Source organism: Balaenoptera ricei, chromosome 10 (genome assembly GCF_028023285.1).
Source record: "Balaenoptera ricei isolate mBalRic1 chromosome 10, mBalRic1.hap2, whole genome shotgun sequence".
Taxonomy (NCBI): Eukaryota; Metazoa; Chordata; class Mammalia; order Artiodactyla; family Balaenopteridae; genus Balaenoptera; species Balaenoptera ricei.
Genome location: NC_082648.1, coordinates 45,131,023 through 45,155,857, shown reverse-complemented (window position 1 = coordinate 45,155,857; position 24,835 = coordinate 45,131,023). Strand labels below are relative to the sequence as shown.

At 42.6% G+C, this 24,835-nt stretch overlaps 1 protein-coding gene and 1 non-coding gene across 29 annotated transcripts; both read right to left on the bottom strand.

Annotated features, from left to right (window-relative positions):
- Positions 1-453: 453 nt before the first annotated feature.
- PCBP2 (poly(rC) binding protein 2) lies at positions 454-22,837 on the bottom strand. 28 transcript variants are annotated; one of them, XM_059936021.1, is made up of 15 exons: positions 22,551-22,822; positions 20,067-20,209; positions 19,474-19,497; positions 19,353-19,385; positions 18,345-18,461; positions 15,980-16,111; positions 14,879-15,006; positions 13,758-13,845; positions 11,822-11,914; positions 10,695-10,736; positions 9,376-9,448; positions 8,828-8,866; positions 7,839-7,891; positions 6,755-6,924; positions 454-662 (listed from the first exon to the last, which is right to left on the bottom strand). In XM_059936021.1, exons 2-15 carry the CDS (start codon positions 20,133-20,135, stop codon positions 626-628), a joined length of 1,098 nt encoding a protein of 365 aa, XP_059792004.1. In that variant the 5' UTR covers positions 20,136-20,209; positions 22,551-22,822; the 3' UTR covers positions 454-625. The 28 variants fall into 28 exon arrangements, with proteins under 28 accessions (XP_059792004.1, XP_059792006.1, XP_059792007.1 ...); XM_059936023.1 differs by having other exon boundaries at positions 7,839-7,894; positions 13,758-13,832; positions 14,878-15,006; positions 22,551-22,821; XM_059936024.1 differs by having other exon boundaries at positions 13,758-13,832; positions 14,878-15,006; positions 22,551-22,821.
- LOC132373909 (U6 spliceosomal RNA) lies at positions 17,820-17,926 on the bottom strand. Its single transcript, XR_009505565.1, has one exon. It is a non-coding gene; the product is annotated as a U6 spliceosomal RNA (small nuclear RNA).
- Positions 22,838-24,835: the final 1,998 nt, after the last annotated feature.

Sequence of the window (24,835 nt, the reverse complement as noted above, 5' to 3'; positions counted from 1 at the left end):
CACAGCCAGCCAGCTTGCTATAGCTATTAAGGTCACTCTGCAATGCAGGCTCAAGGGCTACAGAAAAAGATGGGAGTGGTAAAACAGAAGAAAACATCTTCACTGGAATAAAGGCTTACATTCAAAACCCAAGCAGGGTCCTTGTCCTTTGACGGATAAAAGGTGCAAAAATAACAGCAAGACACCAGGAACAAAACCCACATGAAATCACTGTGGCATCCAGTTTCTATTCACAAAGAAAAAGCTCCAGTCCATCTTTTAATTTTTTTGAAAAATTCCTGACATTACAGAACTAAACTGAAATGTATTAATATTCCACTCTTACATTTCCATGACAAACAAAAAAATTTCATGAGCCAAAAAAAAACCCAAAAAAACAAAACACAAAAAAAAAAAACAGGGAGAAGCTTATAAAACTAAATATGGATCTCAGCATTAACAGCTGAACAAAGAAAGGAATTAAAACGCTTTAATTAAAAAATCACGAGTGGATGATAAAGTGTGTAGAAACTGAAAATTTACAAACTATTTAAAACCTGGAATCGCTGACTGTTCAGAAACTACACAGATGGATCATGGGTGGTGGTGAACAGCAGAAAGGGATTATGGATGAATCTGCATTGTTCTAGCTGCTCCCCATGCCACCCGTCTCCGAGGAAAGCCTGTAACACACACACAAAAAAAACTCGAAGTTAGTTTTCTGAGTGCCCAGCAGTACCTCACCTCCAAAACTTTTAGCCTGGTTGATGAGATGTGAAGGAGTACATAATCTGCTTCAGTATCAAGGGAGACATTTTAAAGACTTTCTGGATTAATCAGTACCATGGTCCTATAACCCCTGCAATCCAAGCTTCCTGAGGCAAATTACCTCACAACCAAGGGAAATTGAGGACCTTGGTTATTAATTGTGGGTATCCCTCAAACTACGCTCTATAGAATCTTTGGGGGAGATGTTAAGCACTCTCGGAAAATACCACACACACACACACACACACACACACACACACACACACAAAAGCCTTAGAGGGTCACAATATACACAAACTGTTTCTTTACTGCCCAGCTTATTTTAGCTTCTCCCAAGCTACTGATAGAACAGTCCCAGGTTTCTCCATCAATGTGAAGACTATTACTATTAAGAGATGCTTGAGTTTTAAACACTAAGGCATGTTAAAGAGGGAGCAGCAAGTGTTAAGTATGGGTCAAGAATTATACCCAACCTATAGTTTTTAGACCTAGTTTTCAAGATTTTAAGTGGAAGTCAAAACAATTTGTTTTCAGCACCTCCCTAGCTCACTCTAGAAGCTCCCCAATTTGTGGTCCTGTTAAGCCAAATTCTCCATCCAAATATACCTGGCTACAATGCCTGTTTCAAATAGACTATTTGAGGTCCTGGAATCCAATTTTGGGCTTTGAAGGAAAGGTCTTTAGATGTTCGGCGATCAGCCTGCTTCACTGATATTAGGTAGCCAGCAGGACTTAGCTCCTATTTTGAACAGAACTAAATGTGTAAGACCCAGTCTCAGTTTATAACTTTTTTTTTGGGCCGCACCTCCTGGCATGCAGAACTTCCCCAACCAGGGATCGAACCCACACCCCTGCAGTGGAAGCGTGGAGTTTTAACCACTGGACCACCAGGGAAGCCCCTGAGTTTATAACTTTATTTCATAAAGATTTTAAATTTACTGGCATTCATGTCAAGAGAGCATTTGCATCTCTTCCAGAATAACGCAAATCCAAAAACTGGCCAGGAAGGCAGGGGCAAGGGGGTGGGGGAAGGGCAGGAAATAGGTCCTTCAACTACAAACTGCATTTAGTTTCAAGTCAGAAATGCTATTGTAACCTCAGCATAAAGGAAAATAGTTCTTAAAGGGGGTAGGTTCTTGCCAACCTCAAAATGGGATGATTTAGAGCAGCGTAAACAACAGACCCTGAATCAAAGAGTTTAGTGGGAACTGAAGGTTGAGGAAAGGAGCTGCCGCAAACAGTTTAGATCTAGGACCTAAAAAACACTAAGTTAATGTAAGAAGGTGGTGGCACTCTGGCACCAAAAAGAACTCAAAAAGAATAGTCCAGAATTTATACAAAGCCTGGGCAGGAATTGGGGGTGGCAGGGAGAGGGGGCAAGGAGAAGGGAAAACCCAACCAGAAATACTGTGTTAAGGACTCCAGAATAGAAGGACCACATGGGGGAGCTGTAAGCTACTAAAAAATCGAGCACCAAGAAGTACCTTTGGATGCGGTGATTTTGGTCAGCCCTTAAAACATCTGACTTCCTTCCAAGCAATCCTTTAGGGAGTACTCATTAGGTAAAGAGGCCTTCTAAAATCAAGAACTAGATAAAATAAAAACCAGGTTTCTGGGGGAGATGGTATCAGCAAGATATAAAAAGAGCTTACTAAGGAAAGCTGGACCACACGATAAAGGAGCATCTAGCAACCAACAAGAAAAACCCTATCTGGACAATGAAATTTGCCCCCCTAGTCCTTCATGCAGACTTGGGACATGTAACACTTATTCACAGCCCCAATATGAGACTGAGGGACCACGATACCAAAAGTTAATATATTGCAATATAATTAGGTTTTTTTTTGTTGTTTGTTTTTTAAACAATGTAAGCCAAAGGGGATATGGGAAAAGGTCACCAGGAAAAAAATCTCCACACTGGTTTTCTAAGTCCTGGGAAGAGCATCATACTTTCATTACCCTGGCAATACGCATTCAGGCTGAATGGAAACTATCAGAGCCCTTCCACCATTTTACCTGCGGCATTCCTACTCTTTTACAGAGAGAGATCTTGGGATACGAAAAAGAATGAGGCTTCAGGGAGATCAAGCACAATCTTAGAAGACTGAGTAAATGTAAAGCACAAATTGCTAGTCCTGACTACTCACTCATGTGGTCTGCAAATTTAAATTCTCCCGGAGCCTCTATTTCTTTAATCTGATAAAGTGAATCAATGAGTTACAGCTGATCTTAAAGGTCCCTTCCAAATCTAGGTCTTAATCCTCTAATTATGACAGGGTTGGTGGGGAGACAAAGGTAGGCGGGGAATAGAATAAAAGGGTAAAAGGACCTGGTTGAGTAATCAGGGTTGACTTAGGATAACTGGACAGAATCCTGCCAAATTTGAGGCAATGTCACCCATTGGTTGTTCAAAATTTATCCAATGTCACAGGGAGAGGGGTAGTACTAGTTCAGAGGAATGCAGACAGAAGCCGGCAAACTTTATTAGACTTTTCCCAACTTGCTTCCCCATTCTGGGTAAAGAAATAACTTCTTTCCTTCACAGCACAGTCAACTAAGGTTCTTACTGTGGCAACTTTATTACAGCTAGAAACACAAATCTGGCCAAGAAGGCTGGTTGATAACCATGAAATTTAAAAAAAAAAAAAAAAAAAAAAGGTTAATGGAGAAGCTTTTATTCATTAACACAGAGCCTAAAACATTGTTATATTGCAAGGCAGAATAAAGCTACAAAAAAGTAACAGAATGAGAAAGAAGAGCAAGAACTGTGGCTCTAGATAAAGAATTCAACAAGTCAGACTCTGAAACAGGCACTCAAGCGGAAACGGCCTAAACCTAAACAGTTTACCATTGCCCCTGCCCCCACCCTGTTATCCCCCAAAACAGTAAAAAGGAAACGGTCACAAGCTCACAATAGTTTGGTTCTCACCAATGTTAACAAAGGGAAAACAAAAACAAAAACAAAAACAACTACTTGAGGGGGTGCCCCAAGATATATGCAATCAGTAGGGAGAGAATCTCTGTTTCTCGCTTTTCAGTTTGTTAGTTACACATGGCACGGCAGAGGTGGTGGCGGTGGTAGCTGAAGCCCCGGCACCCTTAGCAGCAGACACAACATTTAGAGCCAGGAGAGGGATGGGTTTCATGCCAAGCAGACTGGAGACACAAGGGGCGGTCGGAAGAGGGTTGGGGAGGCTGGAGGGTGCGTCGGAGGTCCCCGCTGTGGCGAGCGAGGGGGTGGTGGTGGAGGAGGAAGAAGAAGAAGAAGGGGTGGAGGGTTGAGAGAGGTTGATGCTGAGGTGATCAGGGATCGTGACGGAGGCTGCCTGGGAGGAGGGTTTAGCGTTTTCTAAACTGTAACAGAGGAAAAAAAGGAACAAAAAAAAAGGGTGGGTGGAAGGGAAGACCACAAAAGGGAAAAGTACAGGACAAAATCCGCTTCAGTTATCAGTAAGTGTCTCTGGTTGCCAATTAGGAAGACTTAATATCAACTTGTGACAAGCTGTCTTTTATTCTGTGTCCCACCCTCTAAAAATGTATAGTTTGCCAAATTCCATTCCACAATGCTATTTAAAACTGCTATGAAAAAAAAAAAAAAAGAAAAAGAAAAAAAAAAAAAACCTGCTATGGTGAAGAAAAAGCTGACAGATGGAGAAAAATCACACACTTCCTTATTACCTGACACACTGATCCAACCCAGAAGGCAGAAAAGAACGATTTCAAGCAGAAAATGAAAGAGTACCCATCCACCTCCAAACAAGAACAAATGTTTCACCCACCAATCACTTGAGCAGCTTTGGGATACTAATGCACAGAATTTTTAATTGTTTTTTTCTGTAATTGATATTAAAATTTGCTTCTACCGCCACAGCAAACTTACCAAATATATCAGGATGGAAAGGGACAAGAGCCTAAAGTAGGTCAACTCATTTCAAACTTCAAAGATTGTAGCATTTTCAATGAAAAATGCTGAGAACAGAAGCATAGATAAAGCCTCATTTCTGGTGATGGGGTGGGAAAGAAAAAAGGTTCTTTGTTTTTGTTTTTAACTGACTGTACTTCTCATATAGACCTTAGAAAACTGGAAGAGAGAAACTTCAAGCACTGCTGAAAAGTTCAGTTTAATAAAGTAAAACTACCACTGCTACTCCTAAAATAAGCTCTAAATCACAGTGATGACCTGTAGCTCCCAAATGCCTGCATGTATCTATGGCAGAACTGCAGGCATTTGCTGAAGTCTGTTGGACATCCTACGGCTCAAGATTAACTCTTTAAAGGCAGGGAGGCTCCTCTCAAGACTCCATTTTGTTTACCTAAATCCAAGGACAGTTGCAATCCATAAAAAAGGTGCCAAAATCAGTAGAAATGCTCAGGGTCCATTCCTGAAAACAGAGAACTCTTTCTTGCCTAGTATTCATAATAAAACCAGTTTGCTTTCTGCGTTCAAACTGGGCCAATATAAGAAAATGAAGAGTTAGCTCCGTGCACACATAGTCCTTGCTTGGTGTTAAATGAAGCTTTAAAAAGTTCTGACCCAAATCCATAGCTTGGGCAGTTTCATTAAAAAGGATGATCCTGAAAAGAGTGACTAAAATCAGGAAACAAAGATGGACCAAGTTCTGCTTCCTTACAACTTAGCCACTGACGTAGTACAGGGGTCAGGCAAGCAGGTTATGTGGAAGCACTATCTGACAACATTCAGGGCAGGTCTACCCAAGCAGAAGAAAAATCGCTTGGTTTCCAGCTTCCAAGAACATGATTCTTGCCTCTTAACAACCCACCACCCCCATTAGAAACAAGGAAACAAACCTTTGCAAACAGCCTCCATGCAAAACTAGTAACTACCATTTCAGTCTGAACAGTAAGAATTTGACATCTTGGTAGCTGAAGAAGAAAGCAGATCTAGACACAGAAAAGTCTTTTCTACATAAAGACTAGAAAATACCTCAAGGCATGAAAAGACATAGGCAAAAGTCAGAACCACTACTGGGGAACTGATAAATTCTTAACCAGGGGATAAAAGACCACGGAATAAATACATGATCTGCAGAAGCATGGCAAAAAATAGATCCCATACTTACGAATTCCTTTCCCTTGCACTAGATTCAGGAACCCATAAAATTTTTATGCACAACAGAGACCAAAGAATTGTGACAGAGGTAAATAACAACTAGGTAAAAGTCTACATAAAAGGGATAGCTAAGTCCCTTGGGGAATGAGCTAACACTGGTTTAAGATGTTAGTAAGCAATTAAGAACATGACTTAAGCACATGTGCTGAGAAAGCAAATAATATAAATGCCTTGTAGGATGCCCACTGGACTGTGAATAGTCCTGCTACAATTGTATTAACATTAGCTACGTCTGGATAAAAAAAGTAAAATCTCAGAAAGTCATTAAGAGATGAGATGAGACTGTGGGGGAAAAAGAAAATACTAAGCATTTCTGAAACATCCAATACCTGTACCTTCTCCTTTTCCACAAGCTCTGAACAATGGAACACACTGGCAACTTGAGAAAAATGGATGTTTTCAGAATAAACGGTAATGACTGCCTCCAAGAAACTGTCTTGCTGTCACGTAACTTCATTATCCTTATTTCAATTAAGGGTGCTTTGGAGCCTAAACCCAATCAGTGAAGTATTAGTCTATATGACATCTACAGCAAGACCCACATTTGGTTTTAAGTCAGTGCTCCAGCCAGAGCAATCCTACTGGTGAAGACATGCTCCATACCTTCCACTCCCAAAACCATCAAAAAGTCAAATGCAAACAATCTATTCCCCGTCCCCCAACCCCATGCAAACTTATTACAAATTGGTTTCTTTTTCTGCTACACTAAGGATGGATGAAAAATAAAGCTAGACTTTAAATTTTTTCTTTTGCCATCTCTACCCTTCCCATTTCCATCCCCCAAAGAATCCCACACTTTACATTACAGTGTAACTTCCCCCAACACACACATTACTTGTGCTGACATGAATAACACAAAAGATAGGGAACCCTTACCTGACATTGATTAGATATTGAGCCAGGCTAATGCTGGCAGCAGATCCAGTGATGGTAACCTGCCTATCAGTAGATCCTTCCACTGGGTTCGCAATTTTGATCTGCGCCCCAGACATCTGACGGATCTCATTGATTTTGGCGCCTTGACGCCCGATTATGCAGCCAATCAACTTAAGGGAGAAAAACAACAAGGCATACCAAATTAAGAGTTGCATGGTTAGGTCCAAGAATTCCATCCCACTCCTCAGGCTTCTACAGCTTGGGTCCACAAACATGACAATGGAAACTACTATCTGCATCCTACACATTCTACTCATATACTCCTGATTTTAAAAATTGAGTTATAGATTATATCTCAACTCTTGCCCTATTCTTCTGTCTGATCACTACAGGTCAGAGCCAACTCTAAGCTGAATGACTCCTAGGAGCATTAGCTCATTTCCTCAGAGTACTAACTCCAAAGACAAAATAATAAAGCAGAGCAAACATGATGATAAACCTAGTTTACCAGAGATAGGAATAAAGATAAAAGTATATTCTGTTTTTGACAAAAAAGATCCCTTAACTCATCCTGCCATGATTCCTACTTTACTATAGTGACAAGAATTCTGGCTAATTTCTAATGCTTTTGCCTTGGGAAAAAGTAAAAAATTGGTCAACATTTGCACTGTCCCATACCGCAGACACTAATAACGTGATAACTAAACACATGAAGTGTGGCCAGTAAGACTGAGAAACTGAATTTATTATTTTATTATTCTCAATTCAAACAGCTACACGTGGTAGTGACTACCATGTTGGATAGTACAGACAGAACATCCAAGGACCACTGCGTTAGGGATAAGGCTTCAGGTTCTACAAGAAACAAAGGCAAATGGGAATTTCTATTTGAGACAAAAAGGTTCTTTCTGGCTCATCAATTTCCTCCATCAGTTTTTACTTGAGATTTTATATAGTTTTAATAATTTAATTTGGTGTCTACAACCCCATTTTCTTAAGAGTGGCATGATGCCATTGAAAAGACCTCTATTCTTTAAAACCAATTCTCTTATTTTCACCCCATGCAACCCAACCATATACTTACATCGTTTGGAATGGTGAGTTCATGAGAAGTAGTCTGAGCAGATGCATCCAAACCTGCTGAAAGACAGAAGAGAGCAAAGAAGTTCAATGCACAGCATACAGACTCCCACTGATTTGTACATTAACCTAACAGAAGGAAAACGAACTGGAAACCCAGCATTGGCCGTTGGGATTCATCACTAACTTGGAAGCCTCCAAGGAGGAAAGAGGGGGAGAGGGGTGTAGAAATATGCTGGAAAGGTTCCTCTGTACACACAGAAGAGGCTGATTTCATGCCATTTCCTGCAAAGCCCAGCCTATTAGGGTGTAAGGGGATGGAAGCAAGGGGCAAGGGAATGTGGTATCCTCAATTCTCAGGACCAAAATCTAAACAAGTACTTCTGCACTTCTCCCCTTTTCTGGTTGGATTTCCTGCTGTTGTGTTCCAATTTTATCTCACCTGATGCTATCACCAGCGCCAATACCATGCCTGTTATTGGGTACCATGGACTTCTGGCACACATGCAGAGTTGCTTTAAATATACCTATATCAAATTAACACCCTCCTAACACACCCTTACCCCTAACCTACACTTGAAGGTCAGTGAGAATGAGATGGCAGTAAGGTGTGGGAAGTTCGTTTCTCCAGATTTATTCCGTCTTTTGCTCAATAATTTGTTCTGGGTTTTGTTTTCCAAAGAAAAAGAAAAAAAACTCCTATCAGCAAACACCCATACCCATCTGACACCTGGACTGGACTAGACCAGCTGGCTAACTCACAAGTCTAGTATTGCTCTCAGCTGTGGCTGCTGAAACTCAGCATTTTTAGAAGGGGGTAGGCCAGATCCATCAAGGGACCCTCCGGGGTACCAGGCCCACCCCCGCTTTGCTCTCTCAGCTCCTTTCTGCCATTTGCATGTTCTGCTGGTATGTCATGGGTAGTGAAACAAGACTCCCACCAGTTTATTAATATAACAGTAGAATACTACAGATTTTTTTTTTAATCATTACCCCAATAGCCTTTCACCTCTGGAGAGCTGGATTCAATGCCTGTTAAGATACAAGTGAAAATGAGTTTGGTGGTCTCATCCTAACCCTATCGGACAAGTTATTCCTTATATATTAAAAAAAAAGCCCAAAAAAACAAAACAAAACCAAAACCAAAACCAAAACCACTACACAATTTGGCACAAATGGATTGTTTCTACCCAGGTCTATGATAGCTGGTGGAGAGAAAGGGGGTGCCAATCAGATCAAAGGGGCAGCAGTGAGGATGGGTTAGAAGAAATATCAGCCTACCCTTTGCCTGACAAGCATCCCCAGACCTCACCCCAAACCTTCCAGGGCCTTTTTTCTCTTTTAGAATAACTCACCCCAAATGAAAACCAAGTTAACAAACACATTACCTCCTTCGGTTTAGCCATAGAAAACAGGCAAGTTTAAACCAGCAGGATGCTGGGTAATGAAGTTTGTTTTAAACAGATGTCAAACTGAGACCTTGGGGCTGGGCCTCTGTCTTGTACTACACCTTACAGAAATAAACACTGAGGTATTCATACCACTGAATCCGGTGTTGCCATGCGTCATGGGAAAATGAGACTGTTGCATTGCCAACTGGTGCAGCTTGGTCAACTGCAGGAAGGAAACAGAAGAGGTTGGCATTAGAAGAGCAAAACAGTCAGGGCTCAGGCACATTCAAATTTGAAAATGCAGAGCTCCTGATCCCCAAAGTTGGCTACTACTCAACTATGACAGAGAGTAAGATATGGGGCTGGTATCACCATCCTGGGGATGGGCACAAGAAGGTAAGGGTCAGAAATAGAAAGGGTATCAGTACAAAGAGAATGAGCACATTTGGGGTGTGTGAAAAGACAAGCAGCAGCACCCGCCTGACAACCATCCCCCTGTGGGCTATTTAATGAAGGTGCTTGCAGCCATTGCAACAGTTGCCCCAGGGACAAGCACAGACAGGCTAGGAAAACAAACTGTGCAGTGGTGCTAGGGAAAACACACCATGCAGGGTTCTGTCAGTATTGGGAGGAGGGAAGGAGATGAGGGGGCAGGGAAACTGCAAGGAGGAGAGAGATTAAGGTGTAACCAAACTGGGTTTAGCACACCCCCACCCCATGATTTCTACAGCTATTTTTCTTCGTCTATATGAACTGTCCTGGCTGTTGTAAAACCATCCTTCTTCAAGTCTACTTCCCCTCCTGGGGACTATCACTAACCAAGAGCCAATCTCAACTTCCCAAATCTAAAGCTCAGCACCTGAAAGAGTTAGTAAGGATAGAGGATAAGTGCAGAAAGAAATGCCCTTAAAGTCTAAATACCAGCACTTTTTAAGTTGGAGTTTTTAGTGACAAAGAAGGTTTTATTGAGTTGAATTCCCAAATATTCAGCTTCCTATCCCTCCCTGTGTAAATAAGCCCCTTTTCCCCATCCCTCCAGATGCTTTTTAAATTGTCACCTCAGAATGAGGAGTACACAAGGGCAAAGCCAACCTCCCACCCCCCATCCCCCGCCATGGAAAGGACTCCATGCAGAGATGCAGAGCCCACTGTCAATTTAAACTGTGCCCTGGGATAACAAACGACAGTATACCGTGGAACATTTCTCTTTTAGAGTAATCTGGAACATGGGAGAAAGTAGAATCCAATAATCTGCCAGATTATAATTTCCAGGGATTAAATGTCAAAAACAAGGTGCTACTATGTCCTGATTAAAGATTATTTAAGGGCCAAAATATGGAGTTCACCTTGTGAGGAAAACAATACTGCAAATGTTTAAGACCCAACTCACTTCTGCCTACGTGGAGAAGAGAGACAATTTTGGACGGGAGAAGGAACTTTTCAAAACAAGAAGTGAAAACAAAACTTACATCTGGCTGTGGAATGGCATACTGTCCTTGAATGGTATAGGCCTACAAAAGGAGGAAAACAATTCCTATTAAAAACCAATCACGGACAGCCACCCAGTGGGGGGAAAAAGACAGATTTCAACTAGCCAGGAAGCCAGAGTTGAACTAGAGAATAGGGAGGCCAGGGGTTGAGGCAGTAGATGGTATCTCACAAATACAGTCAGACCTGTTGGCCTTCTTTAAACCCTAATATGATGGCTTATTCCAGGATGCCTATAAAGGGAGCCATGTTCCCTGCAATCAAAGACAAAATAACACATCTGTTTCTTAATGAAAACGAGGGAAGTGGGATTAAACAATGCCTCGACTGCCCGAGACCCCTTCCTTCTCCCTGTGTACAAGATAGCCTAGAAGGAAAACGGTCTTTCTTCAGCCACCCCAACCCTTCTACCAATCATGGTGACATGAATGATTTGTATCTGCACAAACCTACATGGCATGTTTTGAAACACTTCTTTTCCTATCTTATTTTTCTCTACATCTGCCTAAAGACCTTAAGCGCACTGGAAGCTAGTTGGGTCCCTAGCACTAGGGAGCTGACCATAGGAACACACACACACAAAAAAAATCACTGTGTTCTAAGTCCTGCCTTCTCCCACCTCCCCTCCATAAAAGGCACTTGCAGCTCCCACTACACCCTCCTCCCCCCACACCATAACCTCCCAAAAAGGGAGCTGGGTCTTCAGGGCAATGGGGTGGGGGACAAGGAGAATCAGGAAGGGAAGGGAAGGAAGGAGCAGCTGGTTCACAGGATGTGAGGCTTCTTCTCACATCACAGTGGCCAGTACCCCCAAAAGTGCACCCAGGTGGGGGTGGGAAGGTGAAAATGGGGTAGGAGGAGTAGGAGACAGGGAAAAGGGGTTGAACAAAAAAAGAAAAAAAAAGGAAAAAAAAAAGAGAGTTGGTGTTACCATCTGGTGGGCTACGCAGCCTGTGTGAAATGAGGTGGGGGGGTCAGTCCAGGTCCCCGTGGACAGGTGGTGTCCACAGCACAAAAATCACCAGCGCCACTGGCCCCCCGCGTGTTGGCAGTCTCGGCTGAGGCGGAAGGATTGAGTGAGCCTTGGAGACTGAACATCCCCTCTCACCTCTAGAGGTGGTCCCTCCAGGTCAGGGTTGAGGCACATGGACGGGGTGGTGTGGGGAAAGCTCGCACTGTCGCTGCCTGTGCTGTACCTGTCCTGTGGATAAATAGAGGATTTCAGTCTCCAGGGCTGTCAATCCGGCACCTTGTCACCAGCATGAAATTCACACAAAAAAAGTTGTTTAATTTTTTCTTTTCCTTTAAAAAGGAGCTCACAACACAATTTGAAACGAGCTGCAATCAGTGAATTAAAAAAAAAAGTTACCTATGGTGGCAGATTTCACACTGCACAATTGGGCTATTTTCAGTCAGAATGAAGGCGTGGGGCAACAGAGCTGATGCCAGCTCCTGGTCAGTGTGCGATTAAATTGAACCCCTACAGAGCCCACTTTGTCACACAGGAACAAAAGACACAGGTCCATCTGTGGACACTGCATGAACTGGTCCATTTAAAAAGGCCCATGGGAATAATCCAAGACAGGGCCACTCATGGAAGAAGAAGCTGCAAGTTTTTAGAGGGTGGTCAACTGAATAAAGGGGAGGGAGGGAAGGAAAGCAAAGAGGTAAGAAGGGGGGGGGGTGGGAAGGGGAGGGAAGGAAAGGGAAATGAAGGAAGACTTGTAAATGGAGAGGACTGCTGCTGTGCAGCATGGACTCTATAGATAATCCCAAGTGGGAGTGGAAGAATCCAGAAGAGTAGGAACTTGTAGTTCCAGGGTAGAAGGGAAAACTCCTAGAACTAAACCTCCCTGCTACACTGACTCTGGGCCTGTTTATCCTGCCTAACTATCCAGACTCATGGAGAGCCCTTTGACCAAACCAGTTTGTACAAGGCTAGTGTTAAAAGCAAGGTACTAAACTGTGATATGATTAATTTCTTGTGAAAGCTTCCAGAACTACAAGACAAACTAAGTCCCCCAAAACTTGCTGTTTTATGACAACTCAATAGAATATGAATGAGATGGACTTTAAGTGCTTCTCCAGTTCAAATATAAGATGGAACTAGTTGAATATCTGTGCTTGTAACAGGTCAGCCCCATGTAGGAAAAGGCACTTTGAGCACTATACTTGTTTAGGCAGCTACCAAAATGAAGGTCACTATTTCAGCCTGAACCTCAATACTTTAAAAACTAACCTACCTACTCCCCAAATACTAACCAAAAAGCATAAAACCATGGTGCTAATCAGTGCCCTTTGTCATAAAAATCTAAATTCAGAATAAACCACGTGCCAAGGATCCAGAGTTTAGGTGGGTGAAGGAGGAGAGGCCAAAGGGGTGCTTTGGTGTTCTTACTCTAACACCAAAGGTCACAGCCCCACACAGCCCAACATGCTCTCCCCCTTCTATTCTTAGACACTGAACCCTTACCCCAGCTGATTTGTTATGCCATGTGGGTTCAAACCAGTGTTTATGAGGTTAAGAGCCCGGGGACAACACACTGGAGTTTGGGAGTGAAGGGGTAGGAGTAGGGGAGGTGAGGTGGGGAGAAGGGGAAGTTTGTAGGACACTCAATTTCAGGACCCCCAATTTGAGACCACCATCCAAGAATCTCTTTCAGAGGTCCAACTCTTTGCTACCTTTATTCAGACCTCTAAAGAACACCCCACACATGAAAAAACATGGGATGGGGTGGGGTAGGGAAAGAAGTAGTGACACCAAAGCAATTTAACCCTTTCTTCTAACCCAACCCACCTTAAATTACTAAGTAAATTACCTCTTCCGAGTGCCTACAAAACTCCCATTGCCTGCTAAAAATTAAATAAGATAGCATTCATAGCTTTCTCCAGTATAAAAAATAAATAAAACTGAAAGCAGGTTAAATTATGGCCAGAGTACAGGTTTCAGCAAGCATGCAGAGTGGCCTGGTGTGCTGCTGGCAAAGTTGACATTTCAAACATAATCCTTGTTCACCTTAGCCCACCAATAAAAAATTTCTTACCTGACCACCTGCAAAGATGACTGGAGAACTGGACGGCTTGGGCCGGTACGGGATGGTCACGCCCTTCGGGGGGGACTGGGAGAGAGTCAGAGGGGAAAAAAACAAAAAGAGATAAGGTTTCAAAGCTGCTTCAGCTGTGTGGCTTAAGCTCACACAGGTCAGTTAAATTAAAAACTGTATTATTTCCATTCCCTCACCTACCAACGTTGTCTCTGGCTAGATCTAATCTCAAATCATCTGCAGTTATTTGCCTTTAAAGCAGTAAGATGGTCCGTGGACTACACAGCTCACACTAATTCTCATCAAGGCAGATTCCCCTGTAATAATTTAGGCATTATTTCCATGTGTTCAAATAAGTCTAATTAACATAAAAAACCTGTATGTATACATATGTACGTTTGAGTTGGTAATTAAGATCCTACATTTTGGCCTGAATAGGAAATAAAGCCAAAAAAGGAAATAAAGCTCCCAAATGTTGCATCTAGGATAATACAGAACTGTCCATAAATAGTTCAAAGGCTCAATCAATATTTTCCTAAACTCTACTTGAAAATTCTACTTTCCTTTCTCACCAATATGGGACCAACTCCCTATGACAATTCTAAAAAGGTTTAATTCCCCTTAATTTTGCTATTCTTGTTAATTAAATAGCATCTACTAGAACCTCATAAGTCATTCAGAAACACCATTATGGATACATTTTTTTTTAATATATATACCATTCTGAATATAATCCTGCCTCATAACACAGAAATTAATTTAAAGAATATATCAAAGTTGCATGTAGCGAAAATATTGTAGTCTGAAAGGCAATTTAACTTAGCTTCTCAGGAACCCAGATACATCTTTTGTCCACTCATTCCTAGTAGTGAATCTTCCCCTACCAACTCTGCTAAAATTGCTGTAAACCAAATGATCACCACTGCTTAGTTTCTATTTTTGCTTGGACTGTAAGAAAAGTCAAAGCTGGAGGAAGGAAAATATGAACTCAGGGAACCTCCTCCCCACCCCCACTGGAGGCTTCTAACAGCCTCACCTAATTCTAGTCTTACTAAATATAGATCAGTCTGTCTCCCTAAATCACCTTCCCCCCATTCTCAGCATGAGCCTGAGGGCTTACCTCCAACATGACCACGCAGATCTGTTTCACACACTCAATGATGGACTGCGGAATGCCAGCAATAGTGATGGCCCGCTCAGTTGAGTTGGGGAGCATATCCCCTGCCACCTGGACCTGAGCCCCTGTACTCTTTGGGGGTAAAAAAATTTTAAAATCAGAGAAAACAGCTCATACTCTTCAGTATCTCCCAGCAGAAATCTTAAGAGTCTAAAGCTCAGAAGACACTTAACCCATCTCCTATCTTACCCTTTTTATCCTCCCTTCCCACTCTTCCCTTATTCCAGATAAGACTGTTTAATCAGTTATAAATTAGCCTCTGAAAGCTGAAAATAAGGCTGAGTAACAGCCTAAATTTAACCTGTTCTCAAGAAAAAGGTCCCTCTAGACAGTTTCCTCTCAGCTAATGACAGCTCTGTAGGCCATCAAACAAAATACCCACAAATATCACCCACCTTTCATTCTCTTATTGAACAAATGTTTATATCAAGCCCATCCTATATGTGCCAGGTACCACCCCAGGTACTTGGAATACATCAATGAACAAAATCAAAATCCCTGCTCACATGGCATGTACAAAAGGCTCCCAAAACTACAATTCGTTTTCCTTTAGGAGCCATTCAAATTTCATTCCAACATCCAATTCAATAACTCCCAGATATAAGTAAAAGCTTCCATAATTTTATGTAACTTCCATAATTTAAAAGGGAGAATTTCAACTACACCCCAATACACCTTCATTTTCCCCTTGCTATTTAGGGATTTGGCCAAGAAAAATATTTGATATTATTATCGATCAAATTGTAAGCTCTTTAAACATAAAAAAAGATAACGTAGTCTCATGGAAAAGAAAAGTTGCCAATGGGTCATATGCAATAGGTGGAAATTGTGGTTAACTTTTCTGACTTATTGTTGTTAAAGTATATGAAATATAAAAAATATATATATATATCTCAATCAAATTATAGTCTTCTAGGATTATTACTTTAATAAAAATCTTCATCTCAATAAACACAAACTTTTCCTAGACATAGTAAAGGCTAATAGAAGAAGCACATTTAGAATAATTTACATTTCAAAAAGAAAATGAGCACAAGTTACCAACCTCACGTATTTCCTTGATCTTGCAACCACCTTTCCCAATGAGAGAGCCACACTGACTAGCAGGGACCACCAGCCTCAGGGTGACTGGGGGTCTACTGGCAGCTGTGCTATTGGTCATAGAGCTGCTGATGTCCTACAACAAGAAATTAGTCAAAACATCAGAAGAATGTAAAAGTTTTAAACAGATTCCTGGGAACCCATAACTGCCATGAGAGAACCTTACAAGGGACATATTATGTCACAATCTGCATCAACAAAGGTTCAAATATTGCCTCCCCCCAAAACGCTATTTCTGAAAAGATAAAAAGGCCTACAAACGTCCTCAGATTTAGCCCTAAATATATTTTCCTTCACACCGGGGGCAGTGATCTTGGTAGAGAGAAAACTTACTTTGAAAATTAAAGAGTTTTTTCAGTAAAATAAAACAATATTGAAGACAAAATTAAATATTAAGAGATACAACAATGCAATCCAAATTCAAGTAACCAATTCTGTTCTCTTAGAAAACTACATGAAGATTAAATACTGTACTTCCATTTATCCTTGTCTTAATTTCTTGGTAATATTACCATTGTACAGATAATGAAATTGAGGCTGAGTACCTACCCCAATCACATCTAAAAAGCTGTAGATTTTAAACTAAAGGACTGTATTGGTTCCAAAGCCCATAGTCTTTCCCGTTACAATATGCTGCATTTGAAAGTCATGGCTTTAAACTAGTTAAGTTTAGCCTTCTGAGGATTAAATGGTTTTAACCTAATCTCTATGTAGTAGCTAGACCTGGGAATTCCTCAAACATAAGCCCCTAAAAAGTCAAGAACATGCTTCTTATTTGTTAAAAGTATGAACAGATTTTCTGAATTAAAAAAAAATATATTTATTTGGCTGCACCAGGTCTTAGTTGTGGCACGCAGGCTCTTTGGTGCAGCATGTGGGATCTAGTTCCCTGATCAGGGATCGAACCCGGGCCCCCGGTGCTGGGAGCTCAGAGTCTTAGCCACTGGACCACCAGGGAAGTCCCTAGATTTTCTGATTTTTTTTTAAAGCTACAAGCTCTGGATTAGCAGGGTCTTGCATGTCAAAGGATAACATTTCTGATCTTGGCAAGGATAAGATCTCAGGCACCATTAAGGCATCAGGCAGCAGCCCCGAAGCTCTCCTCTGCCTGCAATGTCAATTGCATGATTAGCAGTATTACTGCAGAAGTGGGAGGAAGCTGAAGACTGGACCTAGGGCAATGGTTGTTCAGCATTATAAGGTTGAAACCAGTTAATTAAAAAAACAAACAAACAAAAAAACTTCCTTCAGTCAAAAAATCTCTGGTATTGATATTTTGCTTCTGATAACCTGTAAAATGCATTCCCTCCCTCCAAGTATAGCTCTGACAGTTACCAGATTGATTTTTTAAAAAATATATAACTGCATCCAGGGTTGGGAGATACCTGTATTTATGGAGTATATTAGGGTTCAGAAGGGCTCCTAACAAAAGCATGTTAATTTAGTCCACTCAACTATGAATTAGGGGACATAATTACCAACACAGTGGTGGCATACCTTCAAAACTGCTGGTTAAGAAATAAAAGATGCTGGTTTAAAAAAAAAAAAAAAAAAAGATGCTGGTTTTTCATACATTTTTTACAGAGTCCCTGATAATAGTCACACTATTTGGGGGTTTTTCTGGGTTTTTTTTTATTCAAGTATAGTCAATATACACTATTTAGTTTCAGGTGTACAACGTAGTGATTTGACATTTAAATACATTACAAGATGATCACCACAATAAGCGTAGTAACCATTTGCCACCATACAAAGTTAACCTCCCATTACTTATTTTATAACTGGAAAATATGGGATGCTTCACAAATTTGCGTATCATCCTTACACAGAGGCCACGCCAATCTTCTCTGTATCATTCCAATTGTAGTTTATGTGCTGCCAAAGTGAGCACTCAAACTACAGTTGGGGGTTAGGGGTGCCGACACCCCACCCCAGTCAGAAGTCCATGTATAACTTAACTTATCCACAGTTCTGCATCCACAGATTCAACCAACCTCTGATTGTGTAGTTCTACAATACATATTGTGTAGTACTGTAGTACGTATTTATTGGAAAAAAAATCAAGTACAAGTAGACCTGCACACTTCAAACTCATGTTGTTCAAGGGTCAACTGTATTTTTCTACCGATTAAAGTGACATCTTTTTTTAATTGCAAATGGTTCAATTTGGGGGATGATGAATGGGAGCAAAGAACCCATTTACAGAGTTTCATGATCTAGTCTGTCCTTGAATTTTAAAAGCCCTTAGAAATCACTAAACTATCTAGAAGCACTTAAAAATAAAGAATGAGGGGCAGGGAACAACAAACCTCTTCCAGTTTATCAATGATCATAGCAAAGGCTTTGAAGATGGCATTAGTGGGTCCAGCCAAAGTGATAATCCTCTCAGGACAATTCCCTTCTGAGATGTTGATACGTGCACCACTCTGGATAGGAAACAGAGCCAAAAGGTTAAAGAGACAAAAAGATCTGAGCTTACACACACACATACACACAAATATATAATCCCTCCTAAATAAGATGGGCAAGAAGCTGCCTGTATACATGATCCTGACACAAGGCAATATCGACATCACTTCAAATACTGCTCCATATTTGTCCTCAAACATAAACTACAGAAGCTGCTTCAAGTCTTGAACGAACTGAGACTTCCTAAAATTACATTTCCCAGCATACTATTTGTCATTACAAATAACTGCGCCAGAAAAACACCAGCTTCTCCTATTAAGATCTCCCCCTCGGGCTTCCCTGGTGGCGGAGTGGTTAAGAATCCGCCTGCCAATGCAGGGGACACAGGTTCGAGCCCTGGTCCAGGGGGATCCCACATGCCGTGGAGCAGCTGAGCCCGTGCACCACAACTACTGGGCCTGCGGCTCTGGAGCCCATGAGCCAGAACTGCTGAGCCCGCGTGCCACAGCTGCTGGGGCCCACGTGCCTGGAGCCTGTGCTCCGCAACAAGAGAAGCCACCGCAATGGGAGGCCCGTGCACCGCAACGAAAAGTGGCCCCCGCTCATCGCAGCGAAGACCCAATGCAGCCAAAAATAAAATAAATAAATCTAAAATAAAAAAGAGAGAGAGAGAAAAAGATCTCTTCCCTTCTGGGACTTCCCTAGTGGTCCAGTGGTTAAGACTCTGCGCTTTCACTGCAGCGGGCACAGGTTCGATCTCTGGTCGGGGAACTAAGATCCCACATGCCGCACAGCCAAAAAAAAAATTCCCCCTTCTAATCTCTCATTAAATTTTTTTGGCTTTTGTTTTCAAGGTTTTTTACTTCCCAAGTTAACAGTCCCTTAACCCCCCATCCGCAATAACTCACCTCCTCACGCATCTTCTTAACTGATTCTCCTTTCTGTAAGAGGAAAAATTAAGAGTGAGTTCCAACTGCTATTTAAACGCAGACTGACTAAATAGTAATTAGAGTTGAAGTGATGTCTTACCTTTCCGATGATACTGCCAACTTCCTGCAATGGAGAAAACTAGTGTCAAATATGAGGAAATTTGAAGCGTTCATTATCACAAAAAGTAATTTTGAACAGTCCAAAGCAATGGAAAAACTAAGATTTATTGGGAAAGGGAATGGACAGGCTTATTATTTTCTTTGCTCTAAATATAAGCAAAGCTATCAAAGAACTGTGAAGAAATAATGGAGTAATTAAATGCTAGCTTTGTTTAATAGAAATCCTTTTTTAAAATACCAAATATATCACCCCACCTTAAAATTACCCCAAAATTGTTTGGGCAGGGGAAATCTACCTATCACAAGCTATAGCAACATCCATGAGAAAAATCTTATCATCCAGGTATGAGACAGTCTTTGGCTCTAGCCTATGGTTAAGCCTTCCCTGCTCAGTGGCGCTTCTTAGTAAAGTCTGTCCATTTTCCCACTACACTCTCATCTACTCTGCTAGAGAAGAGTGCTAAAGCCAGACACCCCACAGTGCTAATCTGATGAGCTCCGAGATCCATGCCCTCTATTCCTGGCCCCTCCCCTAGCAGTTACTATGACCCAATTTCCCAAGCTGGTGCATACCTTTCCATGCATAAGTAGCCGGATGGTGAGAGTGACATTTAATCCACCTTCAATCACACCGGTGTCCATGTCGAGCAGTGTTCTAAGGAGCTGGACGCTGAGTGGTCAAGTCTTTGGTCACTGGTGGGGGTGAAAGCCAAAAACTGAAATGAAAACATGACCAAAATCAGAGTAGGAAAACAACGGAAATATTTCCCAATGTTACTTTAACCATTATCCATGTTTTCTAATGAACTCTTTTCCTTAAATGACAGTCTGTCAGTTGGCAGGCTTATATACATCCAGCACAACTGCATTAACAGCTCAGGTTCTGTTACAAAGTATGAAGGCAACTTTCCAGTCTGCTCTCATTAACGGTACAGTTTCCGCTGACTCTCAGGATGTGAAAGATTCCTTCAATTGGCAATGGTTCTAAGGGAACTGCTGAACGTGCACCAGTTGTCCTTCAACAGAATAAGCTTCAAGAGAATACAGAAACACCTGGAAATCATGAGGGCAAACCTCAAACTAATCAACTACACTGAGGGCAACGACCTTTTGCTTCCCTGTTAGGAAACAGCTTGGGTTGAAAGCTAGAGGGGACACATGTAAACGTTCTTACTGGCAGCAATTTCTAACTAAAGAAATTGAGAAGCATCTCACATTAAAATTTTGAATGTCAATAGATGTCACCAAATAATTTTTAAAAGATTTAAATCAAAAACCTCATTGAAAAAGGCATCTGAAATGCCTTCTATTGCAGGCTGGGTTCCATATTCCCCTTTGGGAAATGACTCAATACATTAAGTGCAGCCTGAGTCCTCTTTTCCCAACCTAACTTGATAGTCACTCAAGATGTGAAAATTTTCCTTGCTTCTGTGTTAACCTCTGTTACCACTCAAGTCTTCACTCAAATCTATTAAATCTTAAATTTTCTTCCAAAGGAAACAATCGAAATTAAAACTGGTACTGCTAAAAATTTATTGTGTAGTTGTTTTAAACAACAGCAGTAACGAGCCTTTCCTACTGAGGCCCTTTCCCCACGTATCCTCTAAAGCAATGTTCCTAACATTTCTGCTTTAGAATAATTGATTACGTGTAGAAAGAATGTTTTTGGATATACCTTAGCCTACAACACCTCTTTAGGCCCTAAGACTGGTTCTCCCCAAAGTTGTGAAATTTCTCCAGTGACATTTTTAGTATACATCCCTTCAAAACAACATCAATGATCTCTCTCCTACAGCCAGTCTTCCCCCTTAACAAAACCAGCCACCGTTTTAACTTTGCTCTAACACAAAGCCCATATCCTAAGTATTTAAAGTGTTTAAGTGGCTGCCAGACCATTCTGTATATGGCAAGCTGCCCTATGGCTACCTCAAGTGAGTGACTGAGGTGACTGAGGCATCCCCAAAGCACTTCATTCCCCCATTTCCAGAATATAATTAATTGCTGGCAAAATCCCAGAATTCAACACTTTTCACTCAAGAAAAAACAATAGTGCTGGGGGTGGGGGGGAAATGGGGAGACAGAGTTAAGTCTGTGCGGAAAACTTTCTTTTTTTCAGTAAGACGTGGTAAAAATTTGGCAGTTTAATTCCTTATCCCCACTCACATAATAGGAAGCACGTTACAAATACCACAATAAATGCAAGTTCGAACGAGCAAGAAAATTGAAAACCTATTTGAAGCCATTTCTTGAGGTAAGGCACAAAGGTGCATTTCCAACTCCAAATCATCCAAGAAATCCCTGTCATATTTCTCTCCTGACTAGGTCAACGTCAGTGTACCCAATCCCAGGAATCCAGCTGTTAATCCTGCAGTCCATTACCCCTTCTCCTATAAATAGCTCGGTCTGGGTCTGCAGCGGCAGGCATTTTGTAATTTCAAATTTCGTTACCCCAAGAGAACGTCCTGAATAACTCGGTAACTGGAAGCCCGTCTACCCTTTCTTCAACTCCACAGCCCCCCTCCCCTTGGTCATCCAAGCATTTTCCACTCAAAAAATGCACCCCCTATCCCTCCACTAGAAAAGAGGGAAAAAAAATAAACGGTTCGGTCAGGGGGGGGCGCTGCGATCCAGGGGGAGGAGCCGGACTAGTAGCGCCTCCTCGTGTGGCTGCGCCAGCGCCTGACCCCCGCGGGGAGCCGCGCTCACCCGCCCGGCCAGCAAGCCGGCCATCGCCTCCCCCCACCCGCCTCAACCAACAAATCCACCGCCGCCCCCCCCTACCGCGCGCGCGCCCTCCTTGACTCCTGCGCAGCCGCCACCGGGAAAAAGCGGGGGGGGGGGAGGGGGGAGGGGGGGAAGGCCTTGCGCGAGGCCTACTAGGCCTCGCCGGAGCCAGGGCCTCGCGTGAATGGCCGGCCAAGCAGAGTGAGGAGGTAGGCGCTCACGCAGGACTACGCGAGGTCGGGGCTCGTGACGAGGACCGGAGCCCGCTAAGAAAGATGGCAAGAATAGAAATAGAGCTATAGCCGCGGGCGGAGGGAGAATCTTGAAGCTTACCTGCAGGCGCGAGGCGACTGAGGGGAAAAGGGGAGCGGGCGGGAAGGGGAAGGGCGGGAGGCCGGGGGCGGAACAATAGGGGCGGGCGGGAAGGCGAGGGGGGCCCCGCGGGCGGGCGGAGGAGGAAGGGGGGGGTGGAGGAGGAGGAGGAGGAAAGGGGAAAGAGACCCCGGGGCGGGTGGAGGGCGGCGGAGGGCGGGCGGGCGGGCGGAGGGCGGGCGGGCGGGAGAGGGCGCAGGCTGCGGCTGCTCCGGCTGCTGCCTCTGCTGGTCTGGGAGGGGGACGGGGCGGAGCGGCCCGCTTTCAACCCCGCGCACCCTCCGACCCCGGAAGCGCTAACCGCCCCGGGGGCCGGCGAGGCGACTGCGTCGTCCAAACCTTCCCCACGCAATACGGACGGCCTCCCAACAGCCTAGAGCGGCTCCGTGGACAGCGCTGGCACCAGCGAGACAACTGGTGGCAGACGCCGAAGTTCATGATAGAGCGGCAGCGTGGGGGGGGCAGGGAGGAAACTAGTGTCCCCTAGCGGGCTGGTTGGAAAGCCCAAGCGTAAGTGCGGAGAGAGTTGGCAGTCGCCATGGATAAAGGAGACGGGAATATGGGATGTGTGAGGAGAGACTGACAAGAGCCGGGAAAACCCCATAGTCTATAGTGATACTCAGAAAGAGAAAAAAGCTAATTTGCCACATTGGAGGTCACTTTTACACCAACTTACTCTGAAAATTGGTAATTAAAAGGAAAGATTTAAGCATTTACCCTTTCTTTTAGGAAGAACTGTAGTTCATTCCTAGTCGATAAGGGAAAACTTTTTTCAAGAGTTCCATATAATGAATGTAGAGAAATAAAAAGTTAGAAAATCACCATTCATTCTCCAACCCAAAATGAAATAATTGATTCAAGCAAGTGCCATCAATCACCAAAACTCTAAGGGAAAGTTTATTAGGGAACAGGATGTTATCCTGGTGCCAAATATCACATGGACTATCTGAAAAAAAAGAAAGAAACCCGAAAATTTTAAATCGAAAGATCATATAGTCAACACCTCACCCAAGTGATCAAACTTTGCATCACTAATAGTACAACTTTGACATAGTCCTTGGTGAGATGCAGTAAGTACATAGCATCATCTATTAAGTATTCTTGTCAAGTGTTTAATCTTAATATAATCAAGCCTTCAGACCCGATTTGCAATTTACAGGAAAGTTACAAGGGATAAAGGAAAAAGTTAAACACATCAAGGAGATAATCAGCAAATCCAGAATCCAGGACATTCTATAAGACAACTAGGCTGTTCTCTTCGAAAAGAAAGAGGAGGAGGAAAAGGAAGGGGAGGGAAAAGAGGAGAAATTTGAAAGAATGATAATCAAATATAATGTGTGGATCTTGTTTGGATCCTGTGTTTTTTTTTAAGAAGAACAACCGCTATATAAGACATTTTGGAGACAACTGAGGAAATTCAAACATGAACTGAATATTAGCAAATATTAGGAGGTGTTGTCAGTTTTCTTAGGTGTGATAATGGAATTGTGGTTATGCAGGAGAAATGCTGTTTTAAGAGGTACATGATGAAATATTTAAGGGTGAAGGGTCATGATGTATGAAACAGACTTTCAAATGGTTCACATAGGTATATAAATGAAGCAAATTTGGTAAAATGTTAACCGTTGTTGAGTGTAGGTGGTAGGTTTATGGGTGATCATTGTACTGTTCTTCAAACTTTTAAAAAATAATTTTCAGGGAATTCCCTGGCGGTCCAGTGGTTAGGTCTGCACTTTCACTGCCGTGGCCCGGGTTCAATCCCTGGTAGGGGAACTAAGAACCTGTAAGCCCCGTGGTGTGCCCCCAAAAAATAATAATAATTTTCATAATAAAAATTGGAAAAAATATGATGTGGAATGGAACAAGATTGGCAAAGTGTTGATAATTATTGAAGCTAGGTTATGGGAAATAGGAGTTCATTAAACTGCTTTCTCTACTCCTGTATATATCTGTAAATTTCCACATTAAAACTTTTGTTTAAAAAATAGAGAAGAGGGGCTTCCCTGGTGGCGCAGTGGTTGAGAATCTGCCTGCCAATGCAGGGGACACGGGTTCGAGCCCTGGTCTGGGAAGATCCCACATGCCGTGGAGCAACTGGGCCCGTGAGCCACAGTTGCTGAGCCTGCGCGTCTGGAGCCTGCGCTCCGCAGCAAGAGAGGCCGCGATAGTGAGAGGCCCGCGCACCGCGATGAAGAGTGGCTCCCGCTTGCCGCAGCTGGGGAAGGCCCTTGCACAGAAACGAAGAC